This window comes from Cylas formicarius, unplaced genomic scaffold (genome assembly GCF_029955315.1).
Source record: "Cylas formicarius isolate icCylForm1 unplaced genomic scaffold, icCylForm1.1 PGA_scaffold_7__23_contigs__length_41026272, whole genome shotgun sequence".
NCBI lineage: Eukaryota > Metazoa > Arthropoda > Insecta > Coleoptera > Brentidae > Cylas > Cylas formicarius.
In genome coordinates, this window is record NW_026844352.1 from 3146243 (window position 1) to 3164550 (window position 18308).

Genomic DNA, 18308 nt, shown 5'->3' on the forward strand with positions numbered 1-18308 from the left:
TCTCAGAGACGCATCCCCTTCTCTGAGATGACTTACATCTGGTCAACTCTATCCTGAGATCGACTGAACCAGAAACTATGAAAAGTATTATCTGGGGCTTACTGTCGAGGACAGATGTAGCAAATGTGGTGAGGGTGAAGAGTCCATCGAACATATCATTGCAGGCTGTCATATCTAAGTATGCATAATCAACGTGCCATCACCAACTGGCTCTTAAAAATGGACTGCTGCAGACATGTCCCCTTATTATAAATACCAACCTTCCCCAGTGTTCGACAACAAACCAGACTGTCGACTGCATATAGTGCTCATTGACGAACGAAGAAAGATTGGAAGTATAATAGATATTTCTATATCTCTTAACCATAACATCGCGAAAGTGGAACCAGAAAAGACTAGAAAATATGATGACTATTGAAATCAAACACGTAATTTTTCCACACCATTTGGGATTTTTATCAGAAACTTGGACAAGCACAAAAAACAGTCTTACCGCAGACCTGCCACTGAAAATTTCTCCAGCTGACTAGAACCTGACACGTCCGAATATCAGAGCAAAAAATAAATAATAACAATAGATGCTTTACTTACCTGTAAGCCAAGTCAGACCTGACTCCTCTCTTCACGACTAATGGCATTATTTACCTTATACCGAAGATCTCAGGGATTCTTAATGAGCCGAAACGTACAAGAGGATCTCTGCGCTCCGCCTATATAGACTATCAGAACGCATTTGATAGCATACCGCACTCCTGGCTCTCGCAAGTGCTCCAGATTGCTGCTATGAGCACATTGCAGGTTTTCTTAGGTTTTCAATGTTTCACTGGAAAACCCAACTAACACTTAGTACGCCCAGTAGTTCTCGGAGAGTGGGGGAGATTTTAATTAGGAGGGGTATATTCCAAGTGGACCCTCTGAGTCCCTTATGGTTTTGGTTAGCGCTGCCTCCTCTGACGTCTTTGATAAATAGACGAGCAGCATTGTGTATTTGACACGAGCGGAGCGGGTGTTTAATAAACGAGTGATTTAAAAAGTATACCGAACTTGTTGCATGCTATACTTTTTCTACGACCGTTAGTTTTTGGGTACATTTTCGCCAAACAACACGAATACATTGACTGATATGACCGTCAGAATTGACAAACGTCAAATTCAAGGCGTGGGAAATATCTCCGAAATCATTCGATTGCTCCCAAACCTGTGCAGTAAAATGCCGGAAATGTCCGAAGTGGTTTGGATCCGTGGGAAATAAAAGTGACGGTTCCTGCACGCTAGATCGGTAGGTAATAAGGCATTTGACAGACGGGAGCAGAAAACCATTAGTATTGAATATTAATATTAAACGTAGAACTGTTAGCATTATTTGTTTGAGAGCAAGGTATTCAAAAATTACACAGTCTACAGTGATTTTGATATTTGAAAGCTGTTTGCTTGTTTGTATATTATATAACGTCATATTTCTGGCCGTTCATGTTTCTGATTCAAATAAATGTGGAGATGAAACACGTACAATTGTTATTTGCTATGGCACTGCATACCATAAGGCTCTCGTAAACTCGATCTTACGATCGATGCACGTCTTGGGAGTCTCTTCTACTACCTTCGCGAGCAAAGAAATAAAAATGTACCTCGTCACTCAAACATTCCACTCCTTATACAATGAGAGGGTTCATGACAATATGTTATAAGTAGCCTGTCTATTGGTTAATGGCAAGACCAAAAGAGGACTTCAATAAATGGATCTCATGAGTATCCGTCTCTATATCTACCGACAAGTCTACTATCTTCCTCTTTTTAAATGTACTTTATTGGCGATACAATACAGCAATAAAACTAAAAACTTTACGAAAATTTAGAAAAAAATCAAACCAGTTTGTCTATATGTAATTTTAAACCTTATCGTTTACCTGAGTAGAGAATTACATCGACGATTTATTAGATGCAAATGTCATTAACGATATATTGATTTTGCTTAACTGCGGTCCCTGCCTTTTTCGTAAAAGTTGCGTGTGCAAAATGTTTTAAGAGCATTAAAAATATAAGCAGTTAGATGGGAATTCATTATTTACGTGTGATAACATGAAGAATTCACACTATCTGCCAAATGTTTATCAACTCTATTCCCCCATGGTTGAGTTAACAAATAAAAAAATTTTTTGTTTAAACTAACGTTAAAGAGTTGCAGTTAAGAAGAAGAAGAATTATGGTTGTCTATTGAAAAAACTCTCTAAGCATTAAATTTAAATAACTAAAGTGCGCCACTGGCGATGTATTTGTTCCCTCGCATGCGGACGTAACCTATCCTAAGACGTATTCCTTAGCCACACGCGTGTGCATTGCGGCCGTTGGACAATTTACGACGCGATCTTTTTAAGCAAATAGAAAAGAAATGTACCGCTGCACAACCCAATGAACTTATATCGGTGTATGACTTGCGGGTCCATGTTTTTTATGCTAGCCTTACTGATCTATAACGAGTAAATGGTCTCACACTAAACACGATTTTTGGTATGCATGATTAAAAAAAAATAGCTACTTGGACTTCGAACCACCTTATGCATATACAGTAAACGTCTAAAATATGGAAAAAATCATTTTTGTTCATCTTTGAATTTTGAGAAATTTTGTAAAATGAAAATATACAAGTAGATGAAGATACGAACTTCCTTTTCTTAAATGGAACACCATTTTATTAAATCCGTTTTCGATTCAATTTCACGCGTAATTCATGTAGAATACCCCATAATCATCTCTTACCTATAAAAGAGTAAAAAATATATCGAATATCCAATTACTTGCTTGACAACGAAACATTTTATAGCGAGGTTGTAATATAACTTTCTTGATTAACTCATCTGCCGAGTTTGAATAAATTTTAATAATCCAATCTTCAGTTATTGAATTAAATATGATGCCAACGCTAGAAAAATGTTATAGTTTAGGTAATAAATCAAACACCAGTAGAACAGATTTTGACAATGACAACACAAAAATTCGTGACAGTAACGATATTTTTATATGTGATTGTTATACGTTATTAAATTCGCTTTTATTATAGCTAAATATGCGATACCCAATTGAAGAAAAAGTAACCATAATTAAGCGGTATTATGCAGGAAAGTGTTAGAGCAGTGTCTGAAATGTTTTCAGTTTGTTTTCCTGCTAAAACTATACCTTCGATTTCCATATTTAAACGTATTATTATCCAACTCAATCCAATCCTAAGACACCGTAATAAATAACTGCAAAGGTCCAGGTGAAAATGTCGGTAATAGAGTAGATGAAAGGGATGATAGAGATTTGAACCTTTTACTGCATGTGGATTAAGACAAGATTCTCAGTAGGATAATTCTTGGACAATCTGGAAATAAACATCAAACTAGTGTTACGTATATAAAAAAAACAAATATTTTTCTGATAAATACGAAAAGCTCGGGGAAGGCGGTGATTGAAGAAGAGTAGCATTTTGTTTTGCAATGATGGAGAAAGCAAATAATGATAGGGATTTACCAAAAAATATTTTTTTCACTGATGAATGTACAAAAACGAACCAAATGTTCAAAACTGACCGTATTGGAGCCAAGATAACGAATATCGTTTTGTTTATACTCGAAGTCAATATCCTCAAAAAATAAATGTTATGGTGGGAATTTGCGGACATCATATTACTGGGAAATTTTTATGGACTATAATCTCACGGCAGAAACCTATTTGGACTTATTACATCAAATAGAACACGCACTAGAAGAAGTTGTTTCCGAAGAGCAGGAAATCTAGTACCAAATGGATGGTTGTCACGCCCATAGTTCCCGTATGGTTACCAGGTACCTAGGTCATCTGACCTCTCGCCGAACGACTTCTTTCTGTGAGGTTACTTGAAATGTGTTATCTATAAAAATGATAAATTTGAAAATCTTAACCAGTTACAAAACATATATAAACAATATCAACTAAGCAACGTTAGAAGTGAATTTTATGATCGCTTAGCATATAACATTTAGTTTTGTGGCCGTATTTTTTAATAATTATTAATTATTTTTAATAAAAGACTTGAGGGTCAACTTTATAGTCGTTTCTTGAAGCCTCCTTCTTTAAGGGCTGTAAGGGACAACGAGGTCTTAAGAACCGATCCGAACCGGGATCCTAAGAAAAACGTAATGATGTACTTACATACTTAGTTTGTTTTGAATCTGTGAAACTAACTGTGTATGTCTTTACTGTAAACCAACGTTTATTTGATATGACATTGTCCATTTGACGTGGTCAAGTTCGCTGTTGTTTGTTTTATTGACCTTTTGCAATTTTGTCATCATATTTAATTCAATAACTGAATATTGCCTTACTAAAATTTATTCAAACTCAATTCAAACCTTGTATATATTATAGTTAAATTTGGAAATCCTGCAGGCCATTCCATCGATCCCCTTCTACCAATTCATAGTCCGGGAAATACCGTACTTAAATATTTTGATATAAAAAAAATTGTAAATACTGGACTTATATTTACATTTATGATTTTTTTCTCATCCTGCAGGGACTATTTTATGAAAAAAATTATTTAGACTACACATTTCCATCATAGTTTCTCAAAACTGTAGTCTGCGGTTGGGTTCGTCTTCGCTTAGCTCCTGTGCTACCGAAAATTCTTTTAAAACAAGCAAAGAGCTTGGTTTACTAATATCATTATTTGAAGCCCCTTTAGTAGAGGGGATTATCCTAAACCTTGAGTAAAATGTTTAATCTTGTGTTCTCGTTACTCTCAATTTTACTTGTAATGGATCCGTCTGGATATTTGCACATAAAAATTTCCAAACTTCTTCTTGAGTTCTCGTTTTGTATCCATATACGGTAAAAATTAAAATATATATGAGTTTCATTGAGTTGCCATATTCACACTGTTTACCCTAGAAGTATATAGCTAGAGGTATCCTGTATGAATTTTGCATTAAATTTGACGGAGGATAACAACTAATCTTTGAGCCACCATGTAGATTTTCTGTTCACTGGAAAAATGCTCAAGGAAGGATTATTAAATGAATTTGTTCCATATTTTAACCGTTAACCGTTTAATTGAGGAAAAACTTGTCAGAAAGAAAAAGTGAGTGAAATTAGTCAGGTGCAACATAACCGCTAAACTGGTGTTTTGCCTAAAACATCGAGCATAATCAACGCGCCTCGTCTGATAATAAAACCAAAAGGAGGTGAAATCGTATATTACAGATAAAATTAAACCAGCAGATATAAGCATCGGTGTCAATCAAATTCGAACAACTGCATCTGGAAAAGTATCAATAAGATGTAGATCAAAGGAAGACATGGAAAAGCTGACGAAAAGTGCTACGAAGTAGAAGAAGTTAAGCTAAGCCCCCGAAAATATTAAATTACACTGGAAATCTAAATGCTGATCAGATTGAACATTCTATTAGAAAACCGATTAAGTTTATAGATAAAGAAGATAAGCTGGAAGTGAACTATATAAAAAGGACAGAAAACAGAGTGTCAATAATTTTTGTGGAGTGTTCTCCGAATTTGTATAGCAAGCTAATACGTAATAGAAAAATATACAATGGCTGGGAGCGATACATTGCCACATAGGATTTGTCTGTTATAAGATGTTTCAAGCAAGAATGTTCTCCACAGATTAAGAAGTGAGTCAATTGTGTTGAAGCAAATGGAACATATAAATACATATAACATATAAAATACGAAATAAAACACTCTGCTGATGATCTACAGTGTCCAACCTACCAGTATTACCAGTCATGCGAAGCAAGATTGACCACGGTTGTAACAATGGCTAGTGTAAAAGAAGCAGAGTTGTTGGACATCATAAATGAAAACATACATAGTGAGGTGATTGGTGCAACTGATATTTCAGAAGCAGTAGGTGCAATAAAAGGAACAAAGTTTAAGATCAGGCATATTAACATAAGAAGTGTTAAAAAAATGTCGAGCAGTCACTCACATTTTTAGAGACATTTGATATACATTTTTGCGATGTCATAGTCTTAGTCAGAATAATATAAATGATGGAATGCTTATGTTTATAAAGTCATAGTTGAATCCATGCTTAACAACACGCAAGCTAGAAACATCCAACATTGTAGTAAGTAGAATAAGCTTAGAAATTAATAAAACAAAATATGGAGTTAATGCTTTGTACAGATCGCCACAGAGTTCTATTTACCTGTTTGTGGAAGATTTGGAAAATTACATCATAAGTAGGCTGGATGGGGATGTCGAGATTCTTGTGGGTTACACTAACATTGATTTGCTGAATACGGATGATCACAATGTCAATGAATATCGTACCGTACTGTCTGGTTCCGGATTCGAGTCTTATATAAAATCATGTTACTCGACCAGCTAGTGGGACATGTCTGGATCATATCTTTCTTAAAAATAGGTTAAACATATCATGTTAAACATATCAAATCCAGAGAAACAAAATAGCAAACCCAATGTGAGAGTAAAGACTATATATAGAACAAATTATAACGCACTGAGACGCAAATTAGAATGTGAAAACTGGAGGAGGGGAATCCGCAGATTGCGACAGGCTGCAAGAGGCACTGTGTTGAGGGTTTTTAAAAGCTACTTGGCAAGTAGGGTGCAAAACACAAGAATTAGAGATGCAATAAGCGAACCTGAAATTATACATACAGGCATACCGCAGGGCACAGTACTGGGGCCGACACTCTTCAATCTGTATATTAAGGGACTAACATTGTTTAAATATAAAGGGAAGAGTTGTTTCATACGCCCATGATACTGTCTTTTTCTTCAGCAGTGAAGGCTGTAATGGGGCGAGAGCCCAGGCAACCGGCGAACTTAAAAGAATGGTTAGACTGCAACAGACTCTCGCTGAATGTAGATAAAACTAACTATAGGGCTTTTTCAAAAACTATTGTTGATCGTCCTACTTTGAAAATTTAAATGAACAAATTTTGGAAGCAAAAACGGTAAAATACTTGGGTATTTATATTGATACAAATTTGAAGTGGGAGAGTAACTTCTTAACAAAAAAGCTAAGGTATTTAATATTCAAATTTTATTCACTAAGGCAATGTCTAACTGAGCAACTTCTGTTGAAACTATACTATAGTCTCGTAGAGTCCATTTTGCGTAATGGGATAATGGTTGTTGGGTTGGGAGGGGGAGGGGGGGGGTTAGTACAGTACTGTGTTAAGACCATTGAATGTGGTTCGGAATACAATCCTTAAAGTGATTTACAAAAAACATCACTTATATCCAACAAATATTCTCTATAGGGAAAAGGTTTGTGATGTTCCATCGTTATACATTTTTAAACTTTAAACCCAATCAATCATTTGTATACCACTAGAACAATAATGAATAGACAAGTACAGGTACCGATGCCTAAAAATAAAATAGGTAGATTTAAGAATTAAACTCGTAAATTTATATTTGAAAATAGGGAACTTTATTGTGCGTTGTTTTTAACTGTGGTTTATATTGTTTTTATTATTTTGTTGGATTAGTTGGGCGGGGACTGAACTGCATTACGTTATGTTAGTTTATATAATAGGGTAAGAATGTAGTATAGAGTGTTAACATAATTATTATCTTATTTTTAAGTATTTAAAAGTATGTAAAACTCCTTTCACTTGGAATCTATTTGTACTTGTTAACCCAGCATGTTAAATTAAATTAAAGCAATTATTAATAGAATTCAATAAATCTTTACCATCGACGAGGCATATGTGATCCTTTTTTTAACTGTTTTTAAACCCAAGAATAGTTCGCCACGGAATCTATATGTCATTTTATTTACTGAAAAAACATGAAATTTTGGTCTCAGTTCGTTGAAAATGTTCATTAATTTCTTAATTAATTTCTTCTGCACTCTCAGCGACGTAACTTAATGTTTAACGAACGCGATTTCGAAGTAAAAGAAGTCTTGCAATAGGTCATCCTATCGTCACATAAACAACTAAGTGAAGACGTGCTCGTTTTTAAAGAAGAGTCGACCGAAAAAAATGCCATTGCCCGTTATTTATGTGACCAATCCAATAATAAGCAAAATACTGAGTTACGATATTCTAAATTGAGTATCTCAAATAAATTTTCATTATTTGAGATTTATTACAATGCTTCGCACGGTTGTATCAATTCTTCCAGCTTGTTTCTTGTTACGCGATCGGAGCCAAGGCAGAGGAATATATCATTTCGGGTTTTACGAGTGCCTACGAGGAACTATCGAGTTAAAAATGCTTTATTACTCGGAACGTTCGGAAATTCGGTTTTTTACGATAGCGGGGTTCGCTTTTGACGTTTCAGGGTCTCCTTCCTCCTGGGCATCAACTAAATGAAAACGTCTTGCAAAGCAGGCCAAATTAAAATATTTCTACGTCCATATCATAATACGAATCCCAGCTGCGTTGGACCACAATCGGAACTCATCTTTGAGACATAATTCAAATCATCCAATATTTCTTGCGTGGCCCTTAAACGCAAAATGATTAAATCTTCAGCAGTCCAGAAAATATTTTGAAAGAGTTCTATATAGTTTTAGAGGGCAAAACGTACTCATCTTTGGGACATAATTCAAATCATCCAATATTTCTTGCGTGTCCCTTAAATGCAAATTATTAAATCTTCAGCATTCCAGACAATATTTGAAAGAGTTTTATATAATTTTAGAGGGTAAATCGTACATTTTTTTAAACTTATATAAGCAATTTTCAGTTTGTTATTTATATGTTATCGGAAAGCAAGAGATTTGTCAAATATTGCTCCCAAATCCTTAGGCTCGGTAACGCTCGGTAAATATTCATTATTTATTGAAGCCTCAAAACTCCCCGTTATTTGGTTTCAATGTTTTTATTATTAAATAGAAGAATGCAAGACTTGGAGGCACTGAGTTTCAGGTTATGGTCCATAGAATAGACGGATACACTATTTAAGTTAAGATTGAAAAAAAAGTGGAAATTTGGGAATCATCCTCATGTCGTCGCATCACTGAATATTTGATGCACTTATTTATATTTGCTACGTAACGGTCCCAAAATCGATCCTTGAGGCAGTCCAGTAGCATTTGGGGTATAATTAGATTTTTATAGGTTTATAGGTTTATAGGTAGATTTTTATAGGTTAACGTCAATACAAGTTTTGCCAACAACATATCTTGTCGAAAGCTTTGCTAAAATACAAAAGCTAGCTTCCTTCCTATCTTCATGTGGCTAATTTCATTCAGTAACTTTACTAGACTAGTAGTTGCACCAAAATGTGACTAAGCCCTGATTGACCGTCCTGAATATGACTAATCGACTAATTGTTTATTTATAAAAAGACAAATTAAAGGAAAACTGAAAACGAATACTAATGTAAAGTGTTGTGGCTGATAAAACAAAACTGACTACAAAAATCGTAGTATAAAAGAAAAAAATAAACGGAGTTAGTGCTTGTTTTCAGATATTTTGTTTTCTGATGCATAGTTTTACCCTCCTCTAGAACATTGGTTTCAGTCCATTTTTGCGATTCAGAAAATAGAGTTTCGCCTTCATATTTGTGGGATTATCTGTGTTGCTTTGCTTTGCTGATTTGAAGTTTTGAAGCGTTTGAAACTTTTACAACTTTGCAACTTTCTGATTCAATGATGTTGACCAAATCGTCTGGTATTAAGGATTTCATGACTCTCTTGCGTTCAACGCATAAAGCTATGTCCGGTAATGAGAAATTATATCGTAAAGACCTTAAGCTACTAAGAATATCAGAACAAACAAAACATATATTTATTTTGACCTCCGCAATTGTCACATCAGAGGGCTGTAGATCTTTTGTTTCTATATCCCCTAATTAAAAGGCGAACACTTTGATGCAATATAAACTTATAAGAATTGTTCGTGTAAACTACAAGGATTTCCAAATTATTGTAGTAAAGTTGTGCTAATTAAAACCGATGCAGAATGCACCGATATGGAACAAGCATTACCATGGATAAGCAACATAGCTTACTTCCTGGAAAGTTTTGAAAAGCCTATAATAGTAACAGATCCACAGAACTTAACATTTAAATGTGAGCTTAGATGTTGTTTATCCGATTTTGTGTAAAGCCGGATTGTTATATTAAAACTAACTCAATTTTCCTTAACAAAGGATTGGTGCCTTTTATTGCAGTCTTACTTAACAAATAGCATGCACTATTGCAGTGAAAATAATAATTCCAATTCATTTCTTCATTCAAATGTTTTGCTCTATGGGTATGACATGAAAATATACCCAAAAATGGATGCCGAAAATGATTGTAGAATATGGCAACAGGATTTTACTAACTTAGTAAATTGTTAAAATTTAGTTTCAAACAGTGTAAACCTATGTCATTTAGATATGTGACAAATTGAATTAAGTTACTATAAAATCAGTTACTACAAGACATTAACTTGTCGTTATATTGGATGGGAAACTAACGTTGAATGAACAAATTTAATAAAAATAATTGCAGAAGCATATAGAAATTTTGCATTCTTGATTAGAAAATTCTTTATTATGTTCTAGTGTAGTCGAAGCTTGATTATGGCATACATACTATATACAGATGATTAATGAATTTCAATAAAGTCCTTCAACTTGCCATGCCAATAACATAGTAGGTTATTAGATATTTAGACTGCACAACAGAAGAGTTATGACGGACTAACTGTATTTTTTTAAAATCATTGGAAATCTAGGCTTTGACAATTCAACATTGAGATCGCTCTACTTAAGTGTCCAAATAAATCGCATTTAAAAATGGCTACAGGACCTTTATAGCCAAAGCACAGCTAGACCCTCAATCCCCATCCTTGACATCAGTCCCAACGTATAACATTTTGTATTAATTAAAATAATAATTAAAATAATTGTAATTGTAATGATACATTTACATGTAATATTTGGCTAGTCGGATTCGTTTTGGTTAGTTATTCATGAATATATTGACACAATAGTCCTATAAATTAAATTTCTTCTTAGTTTGATGTTTATATTTGAATTAGAGACGTAGAGGTTTTTTTTTAACGGATGCTGTAATATTTCAATAATAGTAGTAATTGCATTTGCTAATGCATCTAGGGAGTATATTACTGGATTTTTTTATGGCTTTACTACAAAATAATTTTCTTTTCCCTTCTGTAAAATAGCTAGTTATACATTTTAGTAACATAATTTTGAGACATCAGTTTCGTTTCCCACGGATACGAGCCTGTTTAGTTAAGTTTATTTATATATTTATTAAAATGGCAGCCCGACTTAAAATTTTTGCTATTTTTACGTCAAAAAAACCGGCAATTTCAAAACATTCGACATTAATGACATTAGTTTTTTTTGAGGATCGAATTTATGACAACCGGTACATAATTATATTCTTCTAAAGTGGTTTTGGAGGATTGCAGGCCATCTACGAACACGCCCATGTGTAGTAATTATTAGAGATATGGCCTCTACAAATCACTATATCCCTTCGTCGTAGAGGCTGTACCTGAGGGCAAACTGGTAAAAATCAAACCGCGGACTATATTTAAATTTCATGCTATATATTTTCCTATTAGAATTTATTTGGGGGTAGGGTTTTATTGATAAGGATTATATTTTGCTCCGGTGCGTTTTTACATCCGAGATGACTACCTGGGACGTCAAGGGAGAGAACTGAACCCGAAATTTAATACCTGAGGTCAAAGAAGCATTTCACGGGCGCTTTTATTTCCTTAAATGTCGTTGCAAACTATATTTCAGACAGTGAAACGGATCGCGTTACATCTGATAAGGAGGGATCTTATAGGAAGGTTAATGAAAAGGTAGTAAGTTATGGAACTTGGTCTAAATGACATACTACCAGAATCCACAGTTACAGAAAATTCCAAAATTGTTTTGGGTTCCGTTTCTAGAAGTGCGTTTACATTTAAAATAATTTTGGCTATTTTAATGTCCGTATAAGAACAAATATCAATTTAGATTTAAATTTTGTTATTTCCAATATATATACCGGGTGACACATAACTTTTAAACGGCTTGAGATAGTGATTTAAAATTTGGATCGCTAAGCTGCGATCCGCTCGTTTCAAATATACTCGTGACTCAAATGCCGCTGCTTTATCACGTCAGTTTTATTTCCCACGGATCCTACCCAGTTCGGACATTTCCGGGATTTCACCGCACGGGTATTTCCATTTCCCACGCTTTGAATTTTGACGTTTGTCAATTCTGACGGTCATGTCAGTGAGTGTATTGGTGTTGTTTTGCAAAAATGTACCCAATAACTAACGGTCGTAGAAAAAGCATAGTATGAAACAAATTCGGTAAACTTCTTAAATCACTCATTTATTAAACACTCGCTCCGCTCGTGTCAAATAAACTCCTGGGTCAAATTGCCGTCTACTTGTAAATTGTAAATAAAACTAAAGGAAACTGTTATAAATGCAAAAAAATTTTTTTCTTATCCCATAAATATGAGTTGCAATAAGACTTTACGCTGCGAAAAATGTTAGTCGATTTGTTTCCATCTTTTACAAGGATGCGTATTGCTGCTAAATTACCTTTATTAATTTAAATCCCGAAAAAAACATTCTTTCATGCAATTTTTCGTGAAATACAAATGAAATCAATTAGTTACATTATTTTTGCTAATTCTTTGACATATTCGTGTTAGTTAAGAATATAGGGATCTCGGTAACTATAGCAGTTTTGTGGGCTCTACTCAAAGCCATTATTATGTTTTTAATATTCAACAATAAATATTTAACAAAAAAAGAACTAATTTTCGGAGAACATAAAGATTTTAGGTAATTTTGTTCTTAACATAACAAGAAAAACTTATTAAATTTTATCAAGTGCGGTAAACAGCATTTGACCCCCGAGTTAGTTGACACGAGCGGAGCGAGTGTTTAATAAACGAGTGACTTAAAAAATTTACCGAACGTGTTGCATACTATACTTTTTCTACGACCGTTAGTTTTTGGGTACATTAGTTACACAGTCAGAGCGTTTTAACTTCAAAAAAAGCTCTTTGAATTCTTCTTGGTGTGGACTATAGAAAGTCCCATTTTCCCAGTATTCATGTTATAAATTTACCATCTACTTTCATATACAATAGCTTAATCGAATTTCACTTTAATGAATCAAGTTTTTCTTTTATTTCTGACTCTCATTCCTCCGCAACGCTTAATGCACACCAGTTAATGATTCCCCGATACCGTCTTAATAAATCAATTATAAATTAAACTTGAACTTTTACAATAAATTACCTTGTAATATAAAGCGCGTTGGTAATGACAATAAAATGGTTTTTCAGAACCGATTAATACCTAAACTTCAAATTTTAAACCTGTGTAACCTGTCATCTAATTATATACAATTTTATTTCGCAATTTTGTCTTATACTTTTATTCATGCATTGTTTTTTTTTGTTACATTGTTTTGCTACAAATATAATTTTTAAAATGTGAGTAAATAAATAAACCTAAACCTACTATTTCAAGGACACCTTCTAGAGAGATGTTGCTTTGCTTTAAAAAATCATTGTTGTCAAATATGCTGGTAGTTTCAAGCTGTAATTCTTACCCCGCACTAGTGTCCCAATAACTTACTGTTTCAAAATGACATGTTTGGAACATATTGGTTGGTGACTAAATTCAACAAGAAGAAGTAGCGTGTATTTAATTACCTGGATCTTGTTCCGGAATAGCAGCGTTTTTTATTTTATTTTCGGCTGCCTTATCAAGGACAATAACGACATCCAACCCCATTCAGGATTAAACTCCCATCCCGTGAGTCCATTAACATAATTTTCTCGCCATTATCTTAAGGCAGATGGCATGCGGACCCCTCTTCCCAAACAGCAAAAAAAGGACAATACAAACTACGGCGTAGAAATGGTAGGAAAATATTTTATTAATTTTTATAATCATATAAAAACTTAACAATATATTACATACGGTTTGTTTTTCACTAGCCTATTCACTTAAAATGTAAGGATATACTATTAACAGTTTTTTAAACAATACAATTGGATTTTTAAATACGATCGATCATCATTAAATAGGAGAAAACGGAAAATTTTCAGTCCACCACTTCTTACACCGTAACTGAGATCATAATTTGGAGCTGCAATGTAATATCAAATGGTTCTTAGAAACTAGATAATGATATAGTAACATATAATATTTGACTTTGATGATATTACGTAAGTGCCATCTATCATACTCTTGAGAAACTAAAAGAAAGTAACCGTTCACAGTAAACATGATCGATGGCATATGGTTCGTAGAGATTGTGGCAAATGCAATTAAATTTGTTAAGTCGTTTAAGGTGCCCATCAGGGAAAAAATTTCGTTTAGCCAAATTCAGTTAAATACAAAATGATATTTTTGCCATTTGGAAGCCTTTTCGAACGCATAAAAATAGAAAATTTCCTGCTTAAATGCCTCATTAAAAGTGACGGAAATACACTATTTAATTTAATATTTCATTTTATTCATTTTACTAGGAAATTTAAACCAACCAAAATTAATATGGTGAATTCAGAAGAAAAATGTAATTACTATAAGGGTTCGCTAAAGTTTGACGCATATTTTGTGCCGTTTGTTTAATTAAAGAAAGAAAAATGTTTTATCCAAATTTCTTGCAGCAAAATTATGATTTGCAGATTATCATGGTGATTGTTATTATGATTTTATGTTGACAGAATTAGTTTTAATATATAACCGATTTGGACTATTCCAAAGACCGAAAAATTTTCCGCAAGAAATTTTTGTATTTTGACGCCAAAAATGCTTCAAAGAGACAAAAGTACAATCCTTATTTATGCAAATGATTTCGGATAAACGAAAAGTGAGCCCAATATCATAGTAATGGAGGTCACAATTATTGGGGAGCTACAAATATTTAGAAATAAATCAGAAATAATTGAATTCCAACAGTAAAGAACAAAATAAGAGTTTTAAAATGCCACAATTAACACCCTTTTAATTTCACTTTACTCATATGCGTAATATTATAATATGTTCATAAACTTATTAAATATTATCAACTTTTTATAATATTTTAAATTGTAGCTAGATAATTTAAATTTGAAAATTTATTAAATTCGTAGTTTCATGTGCACGATTTTAATTTTCGGTGTAAGAAAATAAAAACCCTTGGGCACTACCGTGTCTCTTGGTGCACAAATCTGAGCCTTTTCATCCGATTTAGAAAAAAAAGAGCAGAAACCAATAACTCCCAATTCAAAAAGTACTCGGAATCAAAATGTTGCCTACTGTTCTACCTAAAAAAAACAGAATACATAATTATTATTGCCGTTATTCTACATGGGGCATACATAATTTCGATCTGATTTGTGGCGCGCAATATAATTAATACAGTCACATATTTAAATGAATCGTAAATTAAGCTATCATGGGGCTTTACTGCGTGTAGAATATGTTCCATCGTACGATGTTAGATAGCAAAATGCGAAATTCATTAGTCACGCAAGACATGTTCGAAATTTTATGCATATAGAAGCAACAAAAATGGGCCGTGGAAATTTTCGACCAATCCAACAACGATTTTAAGTTAAGCTGTTAAGCTGTTTCTCTTGGCACGTATCGCTTGGAATATACTTTACACGAGCCGCTTCTTTCATTAATATTATTGCTTTATTGCCTAGTAGTAAGAATTTGAACGACATTGATTGATGTTGCAAAAAGCAACACCGAAAAAAATCGCAATTCATTATATTACCCCAGATAAAAATGCATCTCATTTCATTGACCGCTTCTGCAAAATGCCTGTACGATATCCGTAAGACCTATAGTATACGCCGCTTAGAATAAATAGGAATAAATAATGAAATAAACGCACTATAGTATGAAAATAAATAAAAAAAATCATTATATTGAATGCTAGCTCTGAGCGGTCTGATCTTGCTGCACGTCCCACCAGTTCATAACGTCTACCAGCTGCTTTTGAGAATCGGACAAATCACCTTCTGTTTTTAGCGAGATAACCGGCAGCTCTTTCACTTCGGTTTTAATTTGCACATTGAAGTTCCCACTTAGTTTGGCAGCGTCGAACACTGGTATAAAACAGTTTTGGGCGTCCAACATTTTGGACTCGGCGGGACTGAGCGAGTTGTCACTATACATACCTGGACTGAGCGATCCGGTCGTTTGCATACTATTCAAGTGGAGATACGATAGGTCCTGAGTATCAACACCGAACTCCAGATCCTGGTCGATTAGACTTGGATCCGCCAGCATGGTGCCTTGGATCGTCATCGGGTCCATATTTTCCGAATTTTCCAGTAAATTATTGGGTATTATTTCGTAAGTGTTGTTGGAGGTATTGATTCTGATGTACTGCTGCTGCGGCGGAGGAGTCGCGACCGAAGACAACTCGTCGTCATCCTCTGACGGAGACATGGCGAAGGAATACATACTACTGTTGGTTGAGTCGTTGTAATTAGCTGGCGCTGGTGACACATTGTTTCTGCCTGGATCTTGCATGTTCTGATGACCATTACCATCCATAGCCAGGATATCTTCTAGGCTCCTAATGTATTCCACAGCCATTCTAAGCGTTTCCACTTTGCTTAGCTTTTTGTTGCCACCACGGCCCGTATTGCTCTCGAAAGCTTGAGCAATGAAGTTCGGAATGTGTTGTCTCAAGTTGGCGAAGCCGTTGTTCACTTGTTTCACCCTGTTCCGTTCCCTGGCATTTCGCCTGGCCACAGCCACCGGCTGAGGATTCGTCCTGATCTCCTTTCCGGTCTTTTTCGTTCCCTTCTTCCCAGGATTTGTAATGAGGATTTCGTCTTTCGATACGTCCTTGGTTTGCGGAAGTATCGGTTGCGGTTTTCGTAGCACAATTATCTGTCTCTCGTTCGTTTTCGAGTGGTTCAAGTTCGTGTTTTGCAAAATGTTCAACTTTTGCTGCGAAGTCGGACTGTAATGCACCACGCTGACCTGCGACATCGCTCCGTATGCAGTTTAATCCATCGTGTTAATCATCACTAATATAAAAAAAGTTCACGGTGGTCACCAACGGCGTTAACCTCCTTAAGCCGGATGTTTTCGATTCGTTTGCCGCGCGAAATGACTACAATACAACGCGTGCTTCTCAAAATCGAGGTATAAAATGGACTGAAAATTCGATCTAATTTTAACATTTGGCATGTGGCACGAGCGAGCGGGACAAAACTCCACCCATTTTTACTTCTAAGGGGTGTTTCGGAATCAACAGCTGTTATTTCACGTTAAAAGCTGGCACACATGAGGGACCCACGTATAAATTCACAGGTACGGACTCAGCACCCTTAACGTCTGCTTGAGTTATAACGACGTTTACCGCGATTTATTCAATATACTAATAACAATAAAATCGAAAAACGAAGAAGCCGAAAATATAGAAACACAAACAAAACAGCAAATACAAACTGGGCGACGCATTATATATTACTTATATAATTTCTTGAAATATGCTTTCATTGTAATCTGTTTTTTACGACGTAATTTAATTTAATTAATGTAGTAAGGTTTATTTTCTGACATATAATTTTAAACAGAATGTTCTTTCGATATTCTAGATCTAATTGAAATTCTTGTAGAAATGATGATATGTTACTATCTCTCCTCAAATGACAGTTTTTTGCCAAAACTGAAGCTGACCATGAATTTATATTGGCTAGACGAGGGTATAAAAAGTTGTAACTTATGTTCCTTTATACCTCTTTAGTTTATATTTAATAATTGACATGAGTAATTTTCAAAAGTAAATTAAGTCTTTCTGATGTTCTCTGAAGGGTAACCCGTGCTTTTACTTACGTAACCATAACGTATTTGACAACTACCCAGATAAATGTTAATATATCGTCATTTTGGCTAGATGTTTTAAGCCGATTATAAATGTCGAAACAAAATTGGTGGTTTCTGTTTAAAATTATTGCCAAATCGGAATTCATAAAATGTAAATCTGGATTTATACACTCTTCACTTCGTAACAAAATAAATCCAGAATTTTTAAAGTTATAGAAAAAAATAGGGAAGAAATTGCTTCTATTCCACATACTCGAGTTTTGGCAAATTTATCATTTAGTCTCTAGCGGGACTAGCGAAAATCGCATTGCAACTCGACATTGACAATTTGAAGTCAATTGCGTTGAATAAGTTAATAGTTTAAATTGATGAATATGGCAACATTTATTTATTTTTTCTCTAAGCTAAGAAAACTTTGTTATTATAAATAGGAAATTTTATTTCTGGGTTGCTCTTAAATTTATAAGCATTTTCCATAGGCATATTAAACGGTTTTTGTAGAAAGGACAAAATGCG

At 34.4% G+C, this 18308-nt stretch overlaps 1 protein-coding gene across 1 annotated transcript; it reads right to left on the minus strand.

Annotated features, from left to right (window-relative positions):
- Positions 1-15881: 15881 nt before the first annotated feature.
- Positions 15882-16952, minus strand: LOC132704416 (achaete-scute complex protein T3-like). The gene has a single exon (XM_060674404.1). The coding sequence runs from the start codon at positions 16950-16952 to the stop codon at positions 15882-15884; it is 1071 nt and encodes a 356-aa protein (XP_060530387.1).
- Positions 16953-18308: the final 1356 nt, after the last annotated feature.

Bases quoted from the DNA above. Each gene is read 5' to 3' on its own strand.
- LOC132704416 (XM_060674404.1), bottom strand. From the start codon at position 16,952: ATGTCGCAGGTCAGCGTGGTGCATTACAGTCCGACTTCGCAGCAAAAG.